The sequence below is a fragment of the Mastigoproctus giganteus genome, chromosome 11, assembly GCF_048544385.1.
Source record: "Mastigoproctus giganteus isolate SK-2022 chromosome 11, ASM4854438v1, whole genome shotgun sequence".
Lineage (NCBI taxonomy): Eukaryota > Metazoa > Arthropoda > Arachnida > Uropygi > Thelyphonidae > Mastigoproctus > Mastigoproctus giganteus.
The window spans coordinates 87,940,185-87,962,499 of NC_143585.1; the positions used below are offsets into that span (position 1 = coordinate 87,940,185).

Below are 22,315 nucleotides of genomic sequence, written 5' to 3' on the forward strand. Positions count from 1 at the left end.
TATGTAAACTTAACATAAGCGTATTTTTTCTTTTCACAAAGCAAAAGGCTTTATGAAAGTTGTGAATTATAGTAGGGTAAGTCTTATCACAGTGCCCTTGCGAATAGAATAGTGAATATTGTCACGGTTCTCTTACAATGCTTTGATTTAATTGCCGCTGGGATGTGAGGAACTTTGATTATTTATTTTTTTTGTGTGTTTTTTGTTTTTCATACAGTGGTCGAATTAGCGGGTCTTTGGTGAGAACTGCATGGAGTTTCCTCCGAAGTTTTCATCCTTCGAAATAAACAAAAAAAAAAAAAAAAAAAAAAAATGATGATATTATGGACCCCTGTAAATGATTACATCCCACCCATATATTTATTTTGTCTGTAAATGGTGTGTGTTCTCTGGTCGATTTGCCTGTTTGCTGGACGAAAAAACCCCAGTTTCTGGGGAGAAAAACCTTCCTATCTACGCTTGAAACCGACTAACTCAGCCACGGAGTGAAAAAAAAAACCCACTAAAGTTCCTCGCGTCATAAAAAAAAATCAAATTATTATATTAGGGTTTCCCGTAATTGACTACATAAATCCGTATTTGTGTCTGTAAATTGCGTGTGTTCTCTGGTTGATTTGCCTGTTTTGCTGGATCCTTCGAAAGGGACAGACACCTTATGGCAACCCATCTTACCAACAGTGCTAGATCTCGACATTAAGGCGGCCTTTGACAATCTGTCCACCCATGCATTATGTACCATACTGTGCAACTATTTCAAAATCTCTGGCAACATCTTAGTTCTCCTTAGGAAACTCCTTCAGTCCAGGATCCTATGGATCAGAAATCAAAACCATAATCACCACATTCTCTGCTCCAGAGGGCTCCCCCAAGGGGGCGTTCTCTCTGCCGCCCTCTTCGCCGCATCTTTAGAACCCTTCCTATCAAACCGTACTAATTTTACCACCTACGCAGATGATATTAAGTTCTTCGTCATCACAAAATGCCCCCAGTCTCTCCAGTCTATTACTGTGAGCTCCAACCGACAGCTACATGAACTGGAAAACTACCTTCATGCGATTGGGCTCTCCATTAATAAAGAGAAAACTGCACAACTCTCTATCACTAAGAAGAAAAATACCAACGAGGTGGACATCATTATTGTGAATTCTCCAGTTAAAAAAGTCACCCAACATAAAGATTTGGGTATCATCTGGGACAAAGACCTCACCTTCTTGCCTCACTTTAATGCCACTCGAACGAAAACATATTCGGCTTTATGGGCAGTAAAACAAGAGATCTCCAACTTCCATAACCCGGACCTTATCATCAAATACATTCTTCGTTGTATTTTCCCAATTCCATTATATGCCTCGACTATATGGTCCTCAGCACCCTCATCATACCAAGCCAGGTTCCTCTCCCTGGAATTCTGGATCTTGAAATGGCTAAATAGGGTTGCTGGGCTAACACCTACAATCTCAAAATCTGTTCTGGTCACCAATCTTAATACGCTTCCTTGGAGGTATCACATCATCTCTAGGAACCTTCTTACCCTCTCTCAGCTTCTATCCGGAAAACTGAAGTCACCCGATATTTGGGATATCATCGCCAGACCGTCCGACAGTAGAAGATGCCAGTCCAACACCTCCCCATACAGGTCGAAGCTGCGTAGCATGTCCTCCTTGGACAACATGTTTCCACACAACTCCTTCCAAATATTTAACAGATTAGCCATAGACGCTGAGAAACTTTGCAAGGACAGAACCTACAGATCTTCCATTCTTGCAGACATGTATGCCTTAGTCAAGCTCTAGGTGGACTCTCTGTGATACCGCAATATCCACGCTTCGATGTATCCGGATGCACTTTTATTTGTTGTAACTTTATGTTTTTGTACTTGTTGTAACTTTATGTTTTTGTATTTCTTATAACTTTATGTTTTTGTATCTTCACCAGTGGCTGTTTAAGGCCGTATATTGTATCTGGCTCTGTATGCAATGCATATGTGTGTATTTTATGTTTTTTTCTCTGTATATAACTCATGTCCTCTAGCTGCATAGCTGTAAAAGGACAGTTCTTCGGAAATAAATTGATATTAATAATAATAATAATAATTAAGAGTCATGGGTCTAATAATGTGGTGTAATTTTATTCTTCGCCTCCTCCAACGTTAAAAAATCTCATATATATATATACACCACAACTAAGTGTAGAACGTAAATATATATGTTGAAAATTGCAGTTCCTAGGCCAGCAACGGCGAACCAATGGCACGCATAAAAAAATATACCGGCACGTGGCCACGGATAAAAAAAATTAAGACAGATATTTTATAGTCAGCTACATCTAGTAGTAAAAAAGGCAATGTAAAAACTCTTAAACATTTTACGGTATCAATAAAGGATTTTTACTCATCTTAGTTTTTTTTTTTTTTTTTTTCCCCTCTATGGCACCTGAAAATTGCTATATTTTAATTTCAGTTTATTTTTGGCAAGCAGGCTGGAAAAGGAGTACGTCATCGATCGCTTAGATGAAAATTCGGCACTGCCTAGTAACTTGTCGTGCAAGATAATTTTTAAAATTTCGATAAACTCGTGGATATTTGTCTCGTCCTAATTTTTATAGCACTCATGTCGTCTTTGTAAGTCGATGTGATCTCTAGTAACCACCGAAGTGCTTCTGCATGTGGGGAAATGCTGTTTCTCAATCTGTAACATCTCATTCACAAACCTTTAGCTCTACGCGCCTTCCTGACGGCATGCACCACGCCTGCCGAGCGTTTTTCTCTCATCCAATCAGCACTGAGCGAGTGTTCATGCGTAGATGATGTTGACTACGGAACCTCGTTTTACTAGGTACTGTTATCCGTGAATTCGTTGCGGCTGTTTATACTCGGCGTCTGTTGGAACAGCCCGAGTTTGTCTACTATGGTCCGTACATCCTGAGGACCGCGTAATCTACCTCGTTTTCCCTAACCTCCCTCAACCTGCTGCCAGCTTTGCAGTCTTCCTTCAACATATTTGTCGCTTCTTGCCTTTGATCTTTCTGCACGGTAACATCGGTATCGTAATAATGGCCGACGACAAGAAATACTCCGAGTCGCTTCTAGAGGAACAACAGGGAGCAAAGGAGGTGGAAGGTCAAAGGAATGTTGTGAAACAGGATGATGATGTCGTCTGTCTTAAGCCAAAGATGGGACTGATGAATGGTATTACGGTTATCGTCGGCAGTATAATTGGTTCCGGTATCTTTGTCTCTCCCAAAGGAGTCTTAAAGGGGACGGGAAGTGTTGGGATGTCGCTCGTGGTGTGGGTGGTTTCAGGTGTGTTTTCAATGGTCGGTGCTTACTGCTATGCCGAATTAGGATGCATGATCACAAAGACTGGTGCCGACTATGCCTACATCATGGAATCGTTTGGACCCTTTGTTGCATTTCTCCGTCTGTGGGTAGAATGCATGATTGTACGACCATGCTCGCAAGCAATTGTCGCTCTCACGTTCTCTTTCTATGTAATGAGACCTATGTATCCGGACTGTGACCCACCTGACGAGGCTGTTCGCTTTCTGGCTTGTCTCTGTATATGTAAGTGTAATATTAAGTTCCTTTCTTTATATTCTGTAGCAATATTTAAAGAAATACTGTACATATATCTTGTGAATGAAAGAGAGAGGCAACATACTTATAAAAGCGTTAGGGGTATTTTTATGATCATTAAATAAATTCCTCTTTCATAGCACCTTTCGTTAGTATTGATGGCACCCTCAGTAGTAATATGGAAAGGACTTCAGTAGTAGTAAGGAAGTAAAATGGCTTAATAATTTTTCTCCTTTCGTGGGTATATTGCTGTCGAGTTCCGACCTCACATACACAACCTATCACTTCGTGGATCCGCCTCCTCCCCTCCCCATTGATTTATATTTTAGTGCTTCCTTTGGAAATCTTCATTTTGTTCTATAATTTCCTACAGGCAACGTTTTATTCAAACTGCTTTCTGTTTCAATTCGAGTATTTTTGTATAAATTTACTTATCTAATCTCTTGTATATTCAACAGTGGGTTTTAGGAATATCTTTTGTTGTTGTCCTTTGATCACCTACCCTATTTATCACCTACCGATTTATTTTTCATATATTTTCTTTTAGTTTTTCCAGTTCTAGCATAATTTTGATTCTGATCCGGAAGTGTGATCATATGAATCGGTTATTCAAAAATATATATTGCCATTACTGGCCTTCAGAAATTTCTTATATTAACTACATCTCGATATTTTATGGTTTTGCGTAATTTTACTAATATTGACCCAGAGGTTTATTATAAAGAGAATAGGTTGAAATAAAAAATGAAATAACGGGAAAAAATTCTTTTTATGTAAGGCTAAAATTGAAAAAGGGATGGGGCTCGTTTTCAGGTATTCTAATACACTGAGAAGGAATTAAAAAAATGCAAAATTTTCCACCCTTCTTTGCCAACCCAAATAATTTTCTTGGCTACTTCCACTGACTACTGCAGATGCGTATTTTGGCAAATGCAGAGGCGGGAGAAGATTCTGTGTAGGACTCGAAGGACATGTTTTCATAGGAGTGTTTATAATGTAGATGACAAAGCTCTTGTTCTAATTACAGATCTTTACATAGAACAAGAATCATTCATCCATTTTATATAAAAAAAGGTTGGATTTAGAGATAAACTGCCAAACACTGTAAAATAAATATACTGTTTATAATACAGAACAGCCAAGCTGGGTCAGAGGAGTTTACATAATGAAGGTATAAGAATACTACTGCATTTTGTGTTATTACGTGGACTGGAATATGCGACGTGCATTGTATTTAATCCAATGTACATCGAATGATAAACTGAAGTTCAAACAACAAACTTTGAAAATTGACTACACTCATCAACTTTTTTTGTTTTAGGTAGGCAAGTGCAAATTACGGCTAATCTTGTGTGCATCCGCTTCCCTCCTCTTTCCCCTGGCCCCTATTTCCTTCGTCTGAGAGTGAGTGTTGCTGAAAATAGCGTTGAATAATAATTATAACTTTATTCAGGCTAGTGTTCAATTAAACATTACAAAAATTATTACATCAATAAACAAGAACTGTAGTTCGATCCTGTTAGTTTAGTATTGGTTTATTTAAAATTAGTCATTATAATCATTTGAAAAAAGTGGTGATAATTTTATTATGAAGCTAAAATTAGCTAAGTTTAGTTAGAACCAGGTGGAAGGACTTGTAGGCCACAGACAATTTCATTCATTTCTTTTAAGTACCAAATATTAAAGTAATAATTTTTAGATGTTTATTATTATAGTTCTACTTCTCTCACCATGTGTGTTTTTTTTTTTTTTTCTCATTCTTGTCTCGTTTGTGCTTCTCATTGCTAAAATCAACTGGTTTTTAATGCTACTTGTACTTAAATATTTTTGGCAAAATTATGAAACTGAATTGTGATAATAATTATAAAACATTAAATGTAACTTGTATGATTCCATTAATAATCTACATGTAGTCCGCCATCGATTAACATAATTTAGATGACCCTCAACGTGAAAAAAGGTTCCCAACCCTGACATGGAAAGTGGGATCTACTTCCTTGAAATCTTCAAATTTCACATCCCTCGAAGGGAAGGAATTCTTTCCGTCTATTGGTCACTAAGCCGCACTGACTGGTTTTCTTAAAGTAAACTTTTCTTTCCTGCATTTCCTCCCCTCTGGATAAGTACCTGTTGAAGGTATAATCAGCTGTCCTAAATTCTTGATAATAATGAAAGTCGCGACAACGGATTTCTGAGTATTCCATTTAGGAAGAAAGACCCCTCCTTGAAAACGAACAACGTCGATATCACCAGGCATTCCCTGCTTAGGCGGAAGCAGGTTTACAGTAAGAGATAAACAACTAGTCACAGTTATGTGAACTACTGGTTGAGCAGACAACAAAGCCACGCAGTTCAGAATGATACTTGCAATGCAATCATGACCAGTTACTTCCATAATCCGAAACTTTTCGTTTACTGACATTCAAATATTTGCTTAATACAGGAATAAAACTCAACCACTTTGTACTTAAAGTTAACTAAATACATTGAACATTTTTCCAAGAACGATTCAAGTAGGAGGAATGTAAATCCACTGTGGCGTAAATCACAAATTTCAAGGAACCGTTTGAATTCGGCCGCTTTAAACTATTATTTGGTGATAAGCATAAGCAGTTACAATTGGTAACCACTTTTTAAATGAAATGCTTTATCTATAAACTACAAAAATATGGAATACTTGCTGACGTTTCTGACGTAATGTTGTGACCATTCGGTACAGTGTTACTTTAAACTACAAACGATTTAATGTATCATAAAAATTATGTTAATGATTTTTGTTAATGTATTTCAATATCTACCTCGAAAAGCGAACATTCAGTCTGAAATCATGTGCCCCTATTTTGCATTTCTTTCTATATCTTCTGGAGTAATGTTCAGACTAGACTATAGGCCCGAATGCTGCATCATGTTTATGGGTCTAGAGTTCTGTTTATATGTCATAAATCAATGATAAAATATAAACAAAATGCAAATGTAGCTTGTATATCTTGTGAAATGGAACTCGTACTATTCATTGTCATCTAGGATGTGCTTCTAACTTACCTCGCATTCCTATCCTTCCAAAAGAAAAATTTTCCCTAACAGAAAAGACGTTTAATTATCCTAAATTACATCATAAATTATTTAAAAATAAACTACATAAATCGTAGCTCTGAAATCTTTATTTGTATTACAAAGAGCATAATGTTCTTCCGAAAGTTGCAATCAAACTATGAGAAACTAAACTAGACTAGACTAGACCAGACCGTGGTAATGGGTCCAGATTTATGTTCTACAGACTGAAAAACACTGAATGCGGGAGGGGAACTATTCCCTCCACCTGAGGTTTGTTGAATACAGTTCCGATTGAAGCGGTCGTTAAAGAGTCCTCAGTCTCCGCTTAGAATCCAGGCATTCTAAGCGGAGACTGATTTTTGTATATCACAGTTCTATTGAATTCTGGACTAGCAGATTTCAATAGGCGACCGTTCCCTTATTGTTCGCTCTTGAATTGACGATAGAAAACTTCCGTTCCTGAGGTAGCAACTTTATTTTGTAAATACATTTGCCAGTACAAGAGATGTAGGGCTTCTGAATTCTGCACCCCATCAGGTTCGTATATTTAAGTCCGAGAACTATCGACTAGGCCGAGTCAGATTTTTGTCTTAAAAAACATTTCTGTTGGAATTATCCTAATAATGGAATATTTCAGAATACAAATAAGCCTGCGAACTTACGTGCATTTAAATTTAAGACCATTCAAGAAAGGAAGGAAGCTGGAACATGCACAGGGAGGAGAACCACTGAGATTAGACAATCGCTACTTAATAATTGTCTATCGTGTGCATACAGCTCCTCTCAATTCTTTCTTGAATTGAACCCAATGACAGTATTCAAGTAATGTCGCCATTTCTTAGGTAGTATTTTGTTGTATGAGAGCTTTAGCTTATCACCAGTAAAACTGTTCTGCACTATACAATTCACATCATAGCAACTTAGCTGGTTTCATTATTTTTGACGTAGCACTCAAACACGAATTCTGTCGCTTGAGTTGACCATAGTTGACTATAACCGTCACGCGGGCTTCAGTTGACTATAGTTCAAGCCCGCGTGACGATTATTGATTGTATTCTTGTTTTATTGTAAACTTCTCTGATCTATGTGGTCGAAACCCCCGCATATATTTTACATTTATTGGATGAAGAAAAGTTGCAAACTTCTCCAAGTGAAGCACACATGTTTGCTTCAGTCCGAATCGCTTTTTTTTTTTTTTTTCCTTTCTTTTTTACCTGCCTCCATATTGGATTCTTGCAGACACGGATATGCAACTATATAAATTTAATTTTTAAAAAGAGATGCAACATCATGGTTTAGCTACTATGTTATTATTAATATTGGCTCAATCATTTTTACAATTCATAACGATGTGAACGAAATATAAATTGGTGAAATCAATATTTTTAAATAGCGACCACTTTGTTTATTAAACTGCTCTTTCTCTTGGATGATTAGGATCGTATGTAAACGAATACTTTAGGGCTCTATCTATTAAATTCACCTTTGAGCTTTGATTTTGTGGTGATTTCATTTATAAAAAAAAAAGCTAAGTTAATTATGATTAGTAATACGTGATAAATATATTTTCGTAACAGTAATTAAAAAATAATAAATTCGTAAATTGAAACTTATTGAAAAACCTTTTCTCAGATTAAGCTTTTAATCGTAAATTTATAAATGAGTTACTGGTTCTTATTTTATTTTTGAACTCTCATGAAGAGACTTTTTAAGAAAAGTGGAAAAATCCTGCGTAAAGGAAAAGGTTTTAGTAGCGAAGTGACAATGGAATATGTTACTTATCCACATGAATTTTCACTTTTTGAAGCTGCGTTTGCTGATATCAACCAAAAATCATGCTATGATATTTGATGATTCGTTTATAATCAAAGTTCGTGGTGTGTGAATGCATTCCTTGCCACTAATCACGACTAATTAGTTCAAGTGGAAGAAAGTTGCAATTATTTACATAATTAATGTAAATAATGATTTAATATCGGCCATAATAGTTTTCTACCTTTTTTAGTTTCATAATTTCAATGTAATTGTACGTAAAATTCTGCTACAGTCCCAGTTCAAAGATGTTTCTACTGATTTAACTACACTTTACCAGGTGTCTCTCTCTCCTTTACTGGACGGTGACCTCCAAACATTGGAAAGTACTTTTTTTTTTTTTTTTTTTTTTTTTTATATACAGCTGTTGTCGCAGTGCACATGTGCAGCGCGTGGAGCTTATCCGGGACGTGAAGTAGAGCTAGTACAGGAAGAGGCACAATAGTTATGCTTCTTGTATTGGGGGGGGGGGGGGAAGCAAGAGAGGAGGTACACGCGACTGATACAGCAGATGTGCGGTTGATGGTTATTGCTTTATAGCATTGCCCCATATTTACTTTATTCTTATTCTGTAAGAAAGCGTCTTTTAACCAGGCCAACTTAAATTTATTGAATTTAATATCGTAGTTATTTTCAGTATATGATATTTTGAAAAAAAAAGTGTGTATTGGAAACAATGATAAAATAAATAAATAAAATGTACTGCAATAAATATTTCAATAAGATTGATAAGTTAAATAAATGAGGTGACAAATAAAATTATGTATTAGTATATTTGAAGGCTTGAGTCTCTCAAATCTAGATATCGTAATTTTTTCGGAAAATACGGTTAGCAAGATAACAAATTTGCTTCTGTATTTAAGTGGCTCCCAGGGAAGGTTTTAAAGAAACATCAAAAGTAACGCAGGCCTGTAAATGAAATCTTGTAGAATGAGATTTCTAAATTTTCATTTCTAAGATTTGATTTTTTAAGAAATGTAATTATTTAAATTTCTAAAATTTCATTTACTAAATGATGATAATAATATATTATATATTACCAATAATATGGAATATATTACCATTGTATTTTTTTTAATTCGATTAAATTCAATTCATTGCAAAATTCAATTAAAAGAGAAAGAAAAAAGAACTTTAATTTTTTTTTTTTTTTGATTTGGTAGTTGTTGGCGCATCGGCTTCTGTGGCCATATTGCACCTCCCAAGGTTTTTGCAGTACTTTGATCCAAGCCCGAGGCCGGAATCGAACCCGCGACCTTTGGGTTGCCGGGCAGGTACTTTACCCACTCGGCTAGCCCGGTCGGCTAAGAACTTTAATACAAACGTAAACTTTCATGCACATTAATTAGCCTTCCTGAAATAATTTCGGGGTATTCTGGTTAGTCCTAGGTCTTCCACTTTAGTTTTCTGCTTTACGACATTCAATTTCCAACACCAATCCTTTTTCCCTTTTCATAACCTAACCACACCGAGTTGAAATGGCCCGATTCCCGTCAATGACGCAAGGAATTTTATGGGTTTTTTCACGTGACTAAGTTAGTCGTTCTCGGGCTGGAAACTCGGGTTTTTTCTCCAGAAAACTTCACCACATGCAATTTATAGACATAATAAATAAACTTTTTGTTTATAGTCCGGGACGACAACACGATCAGAAGAGTTCTTAAGATAGAGAATACAAGAAAGAGCACCGTATTTAGCAGTCACGGGCTTGAACCCCGGTCACTCAAGGCAAGTGTACTTAGGCACCCTCGTGCCTGACCACGCCACTTTGCGACGCAATATGATCTTAGTCGCAGATGTGTTTAAAATGCTACTAAAACTAAAGCCATAATGCATCATATGTATTATGTCTATGAATTGCGTGTCCTTGGTCTATTTGTATGCTTTCTGAATCAAAAACCGGGATTAAAAAAAGAATAGCAGCAAAAAAAAAAAAAAAACCATACAACTCTCGCCGCCCGATTACCTCAGCCACGTTGTGGAAAAGCCCATAAAAAAATTCCTTGCGCTATCCACGGGAGTCGAACCCAGGACTTATGCACCAGGTGTTCTGAGGACAGTGATAATATCAACTGTATTACCCGCGAGGGCATAACCTTAGTTTCTTGTGTTTTTAATACACGCGCACGCAATTCAAAGACCGGTAGTAGCTTGGTGGAATCCCTTGTCCTGTGCTTCGCTGAGAGAATCAAGATTTTATAGAAAAACGTCTGTACGAATGCAAGAAATGAATGTAGTATTTTATTAAAAATTTTGAAATTTATTGAGCATGTATACGATATTTTCATAATTGTTGTCTTTCTTGTTCTCTAAGAAATTGTAATCAACGTTTTTGAAGCTGATCCAATCTCCCATTTCAACTGTAGTTAACGTTCCTTCAAATTCCTCATGTAAAGTTAATATTCTTATGTGTCCCTAATGAAATGCTTTGTGAGTTTCTCATGTCAACTTTGGAATTTGATGGCAACAATACTTAAAGCAATTGCCATCCCCGTCTAACGCCTTTACGAATTGCTTCATTAACTCTGATGTTCTATGCAGTGTAAGTAATAATATTTTCTGGGTCCACCAGACTTTCATGTTCAGTGCGCTGAACACTGGTATAATGCTGTCTCTTTGTTGCCGCTGCTTTCTTGTCCAATGATGACTTTGTGTTCTGCTGTCCCATTCATATATGCAATTTAGTGTAAATCGACCACTTACGCAACAATTAGAATTTTTGAGTCACTGCAGAGCAGCCAATTACATCTTTCATATTTAACTTTAGTACCCCATATTTTTTATTACATATTTAACTCTAGTCAAAAAAAGTATCCCAAAATCCATACGGTGAAGACTGAAGGGATTGGGATTTTCCATTCCTGTGATAGTGTTGCAGAGTATTGCTTCAATGAGTAAACTATGACCTCCGACTTGAGGAACTGGGCATTCAGGCTGAGAGAAGTTGTAAGGAGACTGAGTTTGTGTTGAGGGCTTGGATGATTTCCTGGAGATTTACAGGAGGGCCGATCGGCTTGATGTCTACACGAGAGGGGTAATCAGGTGAATAGCGGCGCGAAGAGGACCTTGGAGCAACTGAAAAAGAATGCGGTGCTTCAGAAACGATGGCAAGAAGCTGTGGTTTTAGTGCTGCTCAATTAGAATTAGAAGGGGCGGCAACCGGCACACCGTAACATGTATTTCTGCGCTTGGAGAAAAATAGTTTGTTTTTTGCTTCCTGTAGCCCAATAAATAAACACCAGTTAACAATGAAATACTGCAAACTGCATTTCTCACTCATTTCGCAGTATATCAGTATCACAAGAGTAAAGTAAATAAATGAAGAAATGTTTATATAATATTTTTAAATCCTACGTTTTTGTGCCCAGGGCGAGTGCTCCGCTGTAGTTTCGGTTCCGTTTGGAAGGCGTCGAATTGTACTTAATTGTTAAGATACGGGATTGCTATCTCCTCCATGCGTTCAAAAGCAGGTACATCAGTTGCAAGTAGATTGCAGAATGGGCCCAATCAAAGCTCTCGATGCAGCATCCATCTAAGCAATGTTCACTGGTTGTGGAGCCAAAAATGAAAGGGAATGTCGGTTTGGTAGGAATTGCTTCTTGATAGTTGGGAGCAGCGTCTTCTTCATCAGCCTCAGAAGGAAGTGGAATTAGAAATTGGCCTGTAGTGCGTTACGAAGGTCTGCTTGTTTACTTTAGCCAGTAGTCTGATTAGATAAGTGTTTCACTCTTGTGGAATAGCGATTTTGAACATTACATTGCATTAAAGATTGCGAATAGTGGTTTTAAAATGTGCGTGCTCATGAGACACTTTAGTATGAGCTGAGAATTTCCATCTGCAGCAGCAGCTGGTATTGCATTTAAGGCTGCGATCAACTGCTATCTTTATAACTGCACAGAGAGAACGCTTCATATCGAACTTCTGTTGGGTAACCGCAAACTGATTTGGTCATCATAATCTGGTGGTGGGATCAAGCCACGTTGCAGCATTCGGTGAGAGAGTTTACGATTCTTGTAGGGAACTCTACCTTTGGTGAGTGTGTTTTAAATACCTTTTTATTGCTGTAGACTGGAGTTATTAAACTAGGCTTTGGCTCTGCACTAAGAAATTCTATCCGTGACCTCATTTGATTGTTTCCAGATTTTATGTAAATATGCTTGAGGAGAAAGCACTTATTCAAGCCCGCAGTCCACCACCTCCTTTGAGTTGGAGAGTGATTGTCCTGTCCTCGAGGCAGAATATTTTGCCACAATATTTTCATCAGCGTCAACATCAAATCATCACATATTACCACGACATTCGAAGGCATGACAGTCGGCACTTCTGAACATTTTTTTTTTTCTTTTTTTTTTTTTTTTTTCTGTGTTACGAAATTTAAGAATAGTGATAATTGATGGTATGGCTGATTTTTCTTTTTTAAAGTGAAGTTTGGGATTGGTAGATGCATGAGAAGTAGGATGGGATCATGGGCTAAGTCAAATACTTTCTGACGATTGTCAACTATACAAGACAGAGGTTAGAATGACATCGAATTCATTATTTTCTCTTGTGAGGTCGTTGTTAGTAACTTAAGTTCGGCGCAGATGAGCTGTGTTAGAAGGGATTGCTTCAGATGAGAAAGCTGCAGTGAAGGTTAAAGTTATCTACTAACAGTAGGAAGCTAAATTGCAATCATACTGAATGAATACGTGGTAATATCATGAATTGGTTAATGGTGAAATGCAAAAATTTGGTGCACGTAATTTACTAGCCTCAATTAAAAGCAAGTTGCTTAAATTGCCGATTCTGTCTCTTTATTTTAACTCCTTAAAGATGTTACGAATGTCATAAATTTGATCATTCTCAGACAACACCACTGTCTGAGAACGATCAAATTTGGCGATGCGACATATTCAAACTGCGGATGTAAAAAACCATACTCAAACAGTGCATTGCGCAAACTCCATAGCATCCTAGTTGTGATGACGACAATCCAGCCTATTATAAAGATTGAGAACTAGGAGAAAATATAAGATTGGAAACAGAGTAATTTATCAGAAAGCAAGAAAACAAGTTCAATTAAGTATATCCAAAGTCTCCGCTCCTCAAAAGTTATCAGCCACTAGCAACCCGAACAGAACTGATAGTCTCCTCACATGTGTCAATTGCAGAATTGGCCCAATCAAAGCTCTCGATGCAGCATCCATCTAAGCAATGTCTATTAGACCAAAGTAATAATAGTCCTTTTACAATTCCATACTATAACTCTCCCCATTGTCAAATAGAAGAGATATCACATCAGCTAGATCCTGCTGAGGTGAAACAGTGACACCCAGAAGAGTATGGACACTGATGATATGCCCAGCCAAGATGAACTACTTCAAATAAGTGCAAACGATGATATGGAAACTGAGTGTTCTGCACTAAGTAAGGAAATAGAAGATATCTAGAACTCTGAACGTTTTCTTTATTGACAACAGTGTGAGCGCTTCGTGTGCAAGTGTCCACAGTTTTGATTCCGTCACGCCAGTAACTAACGACTGTAGTACGCCACTACAATGATTATAATCACCGTCCTCCCACACTGGGGGCGCCTCCGTAGCCAGGTGGGAAGGAGCAGCAGTGCGTAGCACACGCTTCTTGATTAGACCGGGGTTCGAGCCCGTCACCACCAAATACGGAGGATGCGGAAAGGTCAGGGAATGACCACCGCATATCCCGGAGCAATATGGCCTTAGTTGCTAATGCTCCTAAAAAAAAAAAAACCAAACCAAACCCACACTGGGTGAAAAATGCTTCAGTTCGAATCCTATCAGTGACAAGAGGAATTTTTATGGAATTTTTTCACAAAGTGGTTGAGCTAGTCTGCCTTACGAGGGTTTATTGAGTTTTTCGTCCAGAAAACAGCAAACTGAGAGAAGAATACACCCAATTGCAGGAACAACATATACTAACGCTGCACAGCTTTAAATGCCTGCCTTGGCGCTTAAAACACAACTAAACTTTTTCTTTTCAAATCGCAGATGAATTTATGCTGGAGAGACGTTCTTAGTTTCAATCAGCTACATGATTATTTCTTTTTGTTGTGACCATAACTGCGATTCGCTTAGAATCATATAGGAGGTTGTCAGTACAGCAACTTTTAGCAGATTCACCTAGACAGAAATGTTCTCAATGGAACATAACATGAATTTGTAAAGTGAAAACCCTCGTTTACGAATTGTGTGGAAGTGTTAGTCATGAGTTATTTAGATTATTGTTTATTTAGGTCTTAGCAAAGCATTTAATTTGGTCTTGCACAAGCATTGCCATGTAAGGAGTAACATATTGGGATCATATTTAAGATCCGTAGATCATGGAATGGTCACTCATAAAACAATCACCAAGGGTATAAATAGTAATTGCTCTTCATAGTCGGATAGGATTAGAAATAGTCCTAAAGCTGTACTTGGACCATTCCTGTTTTTAGCATTAGCATTAGTTGAGGCATATGATCCAAGAAAGCAAGCTTATACAGCATCAGCCAAAAAAAAAATCTTCCCATTTCACCCATCCTGGCACTCCAAATGTTTGACTAGTTCAGCCTTAAATTTATTTAAGCTATCAACTTCCACAGTAACAGATGGACGTCTGTTTCAGCGATCAAGTACCAGCTGGTTAAAGGCAAACTGCCGCACATCTATTCTACAACTGTCTTTCCTCCATTTGAATCTATTTAATCTATGCTCAGGTTCGTAATCTGAGCAAGCGGAAGAATCCCATCAGCATTAAGCCTGCTCAAACTATTCAAGGCTTTATACACGTCAATCAGATCACCTCGCAGGTGCCTAGTCTCCAGATGCTGCAACTTGCAAAACTTAAGCCTTTTCTTGGTAAGAGCACCCCTTTGTTCCTCTGACCAATCTTGTTGCCCTTCTTTGTACTCGTTCTAGGAACTCTACATCCTTCCTAAAATGAGGCCTCCAGACCTGTACTCAGCATTCAAGATGTGGCCTGACCATTGCATTATACAAGGGGATAATCACCTTGTCTCTGTTAGCAATGATCTGCCCTGGCAGCCTGTCTTCACTGCTCAGAGAGCTTCATATCTGACTGCACAATTACACCCAGGTATTTTTCATTCTCCGTTTCCCTGAGTGTAGTACCGCACAGTTAGTACGTTTCTCTTGGGTTACTGTTACCCATATGCAATACTTTTGCATTTGTCAATGTTAAACTTTAGTTGCCACTTCTCAGCCCATCTACCTAACTTTTCTAGATCCTGTTGCTTTAGCATACTGTCTTTAACAACCCTGCCAACCTTTGTATCATCTGCAGACTTGGACATTAAGCCTGATATACCTTCATCGATATCATTAATAAATACACAAAACAGCAAAGTGCCCAGCACCGAACCCTGAGGGACTCCACTAATAACATTAGTCCACGAAGAGCAGTGTACATTTATTACCACTCTCTATCGTCTCCCACTCAACCATCCCTTTATCCATTGCAGCAACTTGCCCTTAATGTCATACCTTACAATTTGTACAGCAGTCTTCCATGTGCAACGGCATCAAAAGTTTTCCTGAAATCTAAGTACAGTATATATCAAAATTATTTTTTGCATCCAGTTCCTTTGTGACCACATCGTAATATCCAATCAAATTGGTCAGACAAGAACTCCCCTTAACAAACCAATGCTTTGTCTGAACTATTACTTCAGTCTTGTCTAGATGATCCTGCAACGCTTCTATAACCAGTGACTCCATAATTAATATCCCTGGAACGGAAGTTAAACTAACAGGTCTATAATTATTTGTGTGCCACCCTTTGAACCCCTTTGTGAATTGGGGATACATTCGCACATCTCCAGTCATTGGGACCGTCACTGAATCTAAGGATGCTCTCATAATTATGGATAAGGGTTTGCTTACTTCCCTCGCTGCTTTCTTTAATATAACTGGATAAATTCCTTCCACCCAAGCGCCTTTTTTATGTTTAATTTCAATAATTTCTCGTTCACTTTGCTCTCCGTTATTACAAAATCATTTAGTTCCCTGTTAGAGTTTAGTAAACTTCTGTCCTTCCCTTCTTTACAAAATTCCTCATGTGTGAATGTAGATGCAAAATACTCATTCAGTTTGTCAGCTATCTCAGCAGGATCACCAACAGTCGAACCATCAATATCAAGTGGACCAATCTGATTCATCCTCTTACTTATAATCTTAAGAGAGGCGGCTAGCGAGTGCATTGAACCATTGAGGCTAATTATGCGAGCATCACTAGACTCTGGGGAGATTTCCTTGGATTGGAAAAGTGCAAATGTATCTCCCATACATAAGGGTGGCTCTAAAAGTGAAGTTGGAAATTATCGACCTGTCAGTCTGACTTCAGTAGTAGGGAAAATCATGGAGGCAATGATCAAGGGTGGAATTCAGGATCATTTGGATCGAATTGAAATTCTCAAGGATACTCAGCATGGTTTTTTAACGGGAAAATCATGTTTAACAAATCTGGTTAGCTATTTCGAAAGGGTCACTCACGAGCTGGATTTAGGGAATAATTTCGACATTGTTTATTTAGATTTCAGCAAAACTTTTGACTCAGTCCCACAAGAGCGGTTGCTTTATAAGCTGGAACAGGTTGGAATCACTGGGAAAATCCTTAGATGGATAGAAGGATGGCTTCAGGGCAGGAGGCAGAGGGTTGTGATAAATGGGTATTCCTCAGATTGGGTTGATGTAAGAAGTGGGGTTCCCCAAGGATCAGTATTAGGACCACTGTTGTTTTTAATTTTCATAAACGACATTGATGAAGGGATAGAGGGCGTGATGTCTAAATTTGCAGATGATGTTAAAATTGGTAGAGTAGTTAATGATCACTGTCAAGCTGAACTTCTTCAGAGAGACCTAGATAGACTTCAGGAATGGTCAGAAAAATGGCAGCTGTGCTTTAATCCAACAAAGTGTAAAGTATTACACCTGGGAAACAGTAATCCCAAAATAACTTATTCACTTGGTGGAGTTCAACTAAACCCAGTACTGGAGGAAAGGGACTCTGGTGTTACGATACGGTCAGACATGAAATTCTCTGAGCATTGTAAACAGGTTGCAAGGAAGGCCCATGGTGTCCTATTGATGATCTATCAAACTTTTGCAAGTAGAGATAGGGACGTGATAATCCCATTATATAAGGCTTTTGTTAGACCACACTTGGAATACTGTGTTCAAGTATGGAGACCGCACATAACGAAAGACATCGAGCTTCTTGAAAGGATGCAAAGACGGGTAACTCGCCTGGTGAGATCGGCAAAAGGGCGTCCTTATGAAGAAAGACTTCGAATATGTGGGTTGCAGAGTTTGGAAACTAGACACCTTAGAGGAGATTTGATTGAGGTGTTTACGGCTCTGAGAGGCATCAGTAAAATGAATGAGGGCAAAATTTTCAAGATTATAAATGATGCTAGAACTAGGGGACATAAATTCAAGTTACGGGGGGAATTGTTTAGATTGGACTGCAGGAAGTTTTATTTTAGCCAGAGAGTTATAAATTACTGGAATAAGTTGCCTTCATGGGTGGTAGAGGCCGACAGTTTGGGGACATTCAAAGCTCATCTGGATAGTACTTTCGGGTAAGGGAAGCGCATAGGATGATAGGTTTAATTTCCTTTTTTTTATTTTATTTTTTTATTTTTTATTAATTATTATTATTTAGTTATTTTTTTGTTTTGTTCGGATTTGTTTTTTTTTTTTTTTTTTTTTTTTTGCTGGTGCAGCATAAGCCATAGGCTTTCTTGCACCATGCGGCCGTTACTAATACTTCTAGAGTTTACATAAATAACGAAGTTTTTATTGTTTTTTTTTTTTACTCCTTTGCCAAGGATTTCTCGTAACAGCCTTCGTTTGCCTAACCTCTCTTTGTGACTTGATTACAGACTACGTTATATTTACCATAGGCTTCAGTGTCGCCTGAAAATTTATATGCATTTTTCTTCTCTGCCACAAGCCTCATTAGTTCATATCAGTCATTTAGGTCTAAATCTTGAACAGTATATCTTAGTTAGCACGAAAAGCCTAGTAGCTTACAAGACTAGTTCCTTGAAGGCTTCCATTTAGAATTCGCTGTTTTTAGCATTAGTTGATCCCACTGTGTATAATTTAAAAACTGTCTGAGACCACTGTAGTCACCTTTACGAAAACAAAAAACCTTCCTTTTACCCTTGATGTGCGAGTGACCAACCAATTCACAAGTTCCAGTCAATATCTGAAGAGCTAAAATCCCTCATTACAAGACATTCTGATTTACTGGCCTACTCTATTTCTTTGCACAGTTGTTCGTTGTACTCATCAGAGTCATTAGGCTTATAAGACACTCCTACTCATTTTCACTTTTCCAGTGCTCGTATGTCACACCAAACTGACTCTACATTCCGCTATCCATCAATGTCAACTGGATGCACTTCCTTAGATTTTGTGTTTCTTAACTAACAGCATAACACCTTCTCCTTTCCTACTCTGTCTATCCTTTCTGTGCACATTGTACTTCCCAAATTCCAATTCTGCACTGCTTATATCTGTGTGACACCATGCCTCTGATATCCCAACAATATCTGACTGTGATGTCTTGACCAGACAAATTCATCAAATTTATTTACTATATTTCTAGTATTGTGTACATGTAGATATACGTGGACCTCTTCTTACTCTTAGTTTACCCTAACACAACCCATTTTTTACATGTTCCATGATGAAACCCTGCAGTTCTTGAAATCCCTAGCAACTTGCCCTCTAGGCTGTTGCTCATTCAAATGGAAGCAGTGCAAGAATCACTTTCGCCTCTGCGTGCGGCTACTATTAGTGTTCTAGTCTGATTCACCCCAAGCTAGCAGTTTTCCAACCCACCTACCACTGCCTCGGTAGCACCAGCAAATATTTTTTCACCCTTTCTGTTTAAGTGTATTCCATCCCTGTAGAAGCAGTCTCTCCTGTTAGCAAGCAAAGACCACGCTAAAAAAAATTCTACCACGTGAGCCTCTCGCAGTCTCTCCAGGGCAGAATTGATTGACAATGCTCTCCTTATATACTCCCTCCTATCGGGAGGGAGTATATAGTGACAATTGCAGACACTTTCAAATTTAAACTTTCAAATAATAAGTCTGGGCAGAATTGCAGACACTTTCAAATTTAATCCTAACGCGCCACTTTTTTACAATATTGATGAAAAGATGTAGGACGTGATGCCAAACTATGTAGATAATGTGAACATTAGTAGCGAAAATGATGCATGAAATCAAGCTTATACAGCATCAGCCGAAAAAAAAAAAAAAATCCAATTTCACCTTTCTATTCCATCCAATAGTTTCTCAACTGATTGAGATGTTTAAGGCTTTGAATGGCTTAAGAAAACTCAGTGCTGATGGGATTGTTCCTCTTCTCAAACTACACACGTGAGAGGGCATATATTCAAATTGAGCAAAGATGATTGCAGAATATATGTACTGAACTGTCCACTTCCACAACAACGGATGGAAACTTGTTCCAGCAATCAACCGTCCTTTATAGGCACACCTCTGCACATATATTCTGCAATCATCCTTGCTCAATTTGAATAATGCCCTGTCATGTGTGTGTAGTTTGAGAAGAGGAACAATCCTATCAGCGCTAAGTTTTCTTAAGCCATCCAAGGCCTTAAACACCTTAATTAGTTCATTTCGCAGGTGCTTGATCTCCAGACGCTGCAGATTGTACTGAAGCCGTTCTTGGTAAGACCGCCACTTTTTTCCCCTCAGCTGTCTCATTGCCCTCCTCTCTACCCTTTCTAGCTCTATCTTTCCTAAAATGATGCCTCCAGATCTGTGTGCAGTACTCAAGATGTGGCCTGACCATTGCCTTATACAATGGGATAATCACCTCTTTATCCGTGCTAGCAAAATTCCTGTATATCATTGACAAAACCCCATGAGCTGTCCTAGCAGCCTGTCTGCACTGCTCAGATAATTTCATATCTCATTGCACAATCGCCTCCTCCTCGTCCCTGCCGGCATAATTGCTGTATATCATTGACAGAATCCCATCAGCTGCTGTAGCAACCTGTTTGCGTTGCCCTGAGAACTTTATATCAGACAGTGCAATGAGGCCTAAGTATTTTTCCTTCTCCATCACCTTGATTGGGAAACCATCTATTTGACATGTTGTTCTGAGATTACTGTTATCTACCTATATGCAGTACCTTGTATTTATCAATATTAAAACCCAACTGCCACTTAGCACATCTAATTTTTTTGCATATAGTCTGCTATCTTGAATAATTATGATAATTTTATTGTTTACAATCTTATTATGGTCACCAAAATATCACACAAAACAGCGGAAGGTGCCATGTTTAGAAATTAGTATCTAAATATGGTGCAAGAAAGCCAAACTTTTGCTGTATCAGCAAAAAAAAAAAAAAAAAAAAGTAAAAATTACTCTGGTCACTCTTTACTATCTAAAGTTATGTTCCTTCGTTCTAGCATCATCAATAACTTGAAAAATTTCACCTTCATTCATTTTACTGTTCCCTCCGAGAGCCTTAAGGCCTCAATCAAATTCAGTCTCAGCCCTCTAACGCACATATTCGAAATGTCCCCTCATATGGCGAGTCTCACCAAGGCGCCTCTCCCGTCTTTGGATCCTTTTAAGAATCTTGATGTCTTAATTTTGGTATGGTCTCCATACTTCGACACCATATTCCAAGTGCAGTTTCCTCATCCCTTTAATAAATCACGGACAAGATCCCATAGTCCTTCCCTCCCTACCGCCTATCTGCACTTCACGGAGTACATGTCTGTTTGTTGCGAGGTTTTGCCTCCAAATCCTTTTCTTTTTTGCTTCTCTGCTTGTTGCAACGTTTTGCCCCCAAATCTTTTTTTTTTTTTTTTTTTTGTAAAAAAATGGTAAGGCCGCATTTTTGTTATTGCATACAGGTCTAGAAGCTTCAATTTAAGAAGGATGTGGATTTGTTGAAACGGGAGAGGAGAGGAGAAGAGCAGTGAGATTAGCCATGGGCACAAGTGTCTGGAAACTTTTTCAAAGACTTACTGATTGAGTATTTATCAATTTTAAGGCTTTAAATTGATTAAGTTAAATACTGATAATGCCCTCGCTCTTTCTCGGACAACATGTATAAGGGAACATAAATTGAAAATAGGTTGATTGGCTGTAGGATAGATGGGAAAAACTTTGTTCTCATCCAGAGAGTAACTGATTGTTGGAACAAACGTACGAAAACATTGGATATTGTTAAAGTGGGTAGGTTGAATAAATTTAAAGAAGAAAATGGACATCATCTATCCATTCCCCTCTAATAATTTTTTTTCAGATTTGTAAAAGATTACTTCCTCGCATCATTTGATACTACTAATAATATCAGTACTAATACTTTTATGGAATAGCGTGGGTTTAGTTTGTTAAAATAGAACTTGTCGCCATCTTGTGGTATAAAGAATCCTCTCCAAAAGACAGCTTAAAAAAAAATTATAAATTATCACGTTTTGAATTTTGACTGAAATGTATCAGACTATGGGGAGGGAAGTGGCTGGAAATATTAAAAGGTGATCCATTAATTAAATATCTTAACTAAAAACTGAAGTAGTTATGAGCACTTCGAGTTCTCGATAATTGCCTCAGCTTTGAGGAATGGAATCGCGAGCGAAGCCTGCTATTGGAGACACTACGAGCATGATGGATTGTAATAATGACCGATTCAACGTTGAGCAGAGCAAGTATTTGTGAAATGCACACTGATAAAACCTTAAATATCCAACGACAAGGTCTAATAATTTCCACAAAAATATAAAAGTTGGGGCAAAAGAAAAAAATCCACGATGATAATATATTAAATCGAAATGTTTTATCATGATTAAAAAAGAAACAA

General features: G+C 37.9%; 1 protein-coding gene across 1 annotated transcript in view; it reads left to right on the forward strand.

Annotated features, from left to right (window-relative positions):
* Positions 1-2,821: 2,821 nt before the first annotated feature.
* The window catches only part of LOC150078233 (Y+L amino acid transporter 2-like), a 133,116-nt gene continuing 113,622 nt past the window's right edge, over positions 2,822-22,315 (forward strand). Inside the window, exon 1 of the mRNA XM_090385270.1 lies at positions 2,822-3,562. Coding sequence (XP_090241396.1) covers positions 3,052-3,562 — 511 coding nt within the window. The 5' untranslated portion in view covers positions 2,822-3,051. The remainder of the gene's footprint in view (positions 3,563-22,315) is intronic.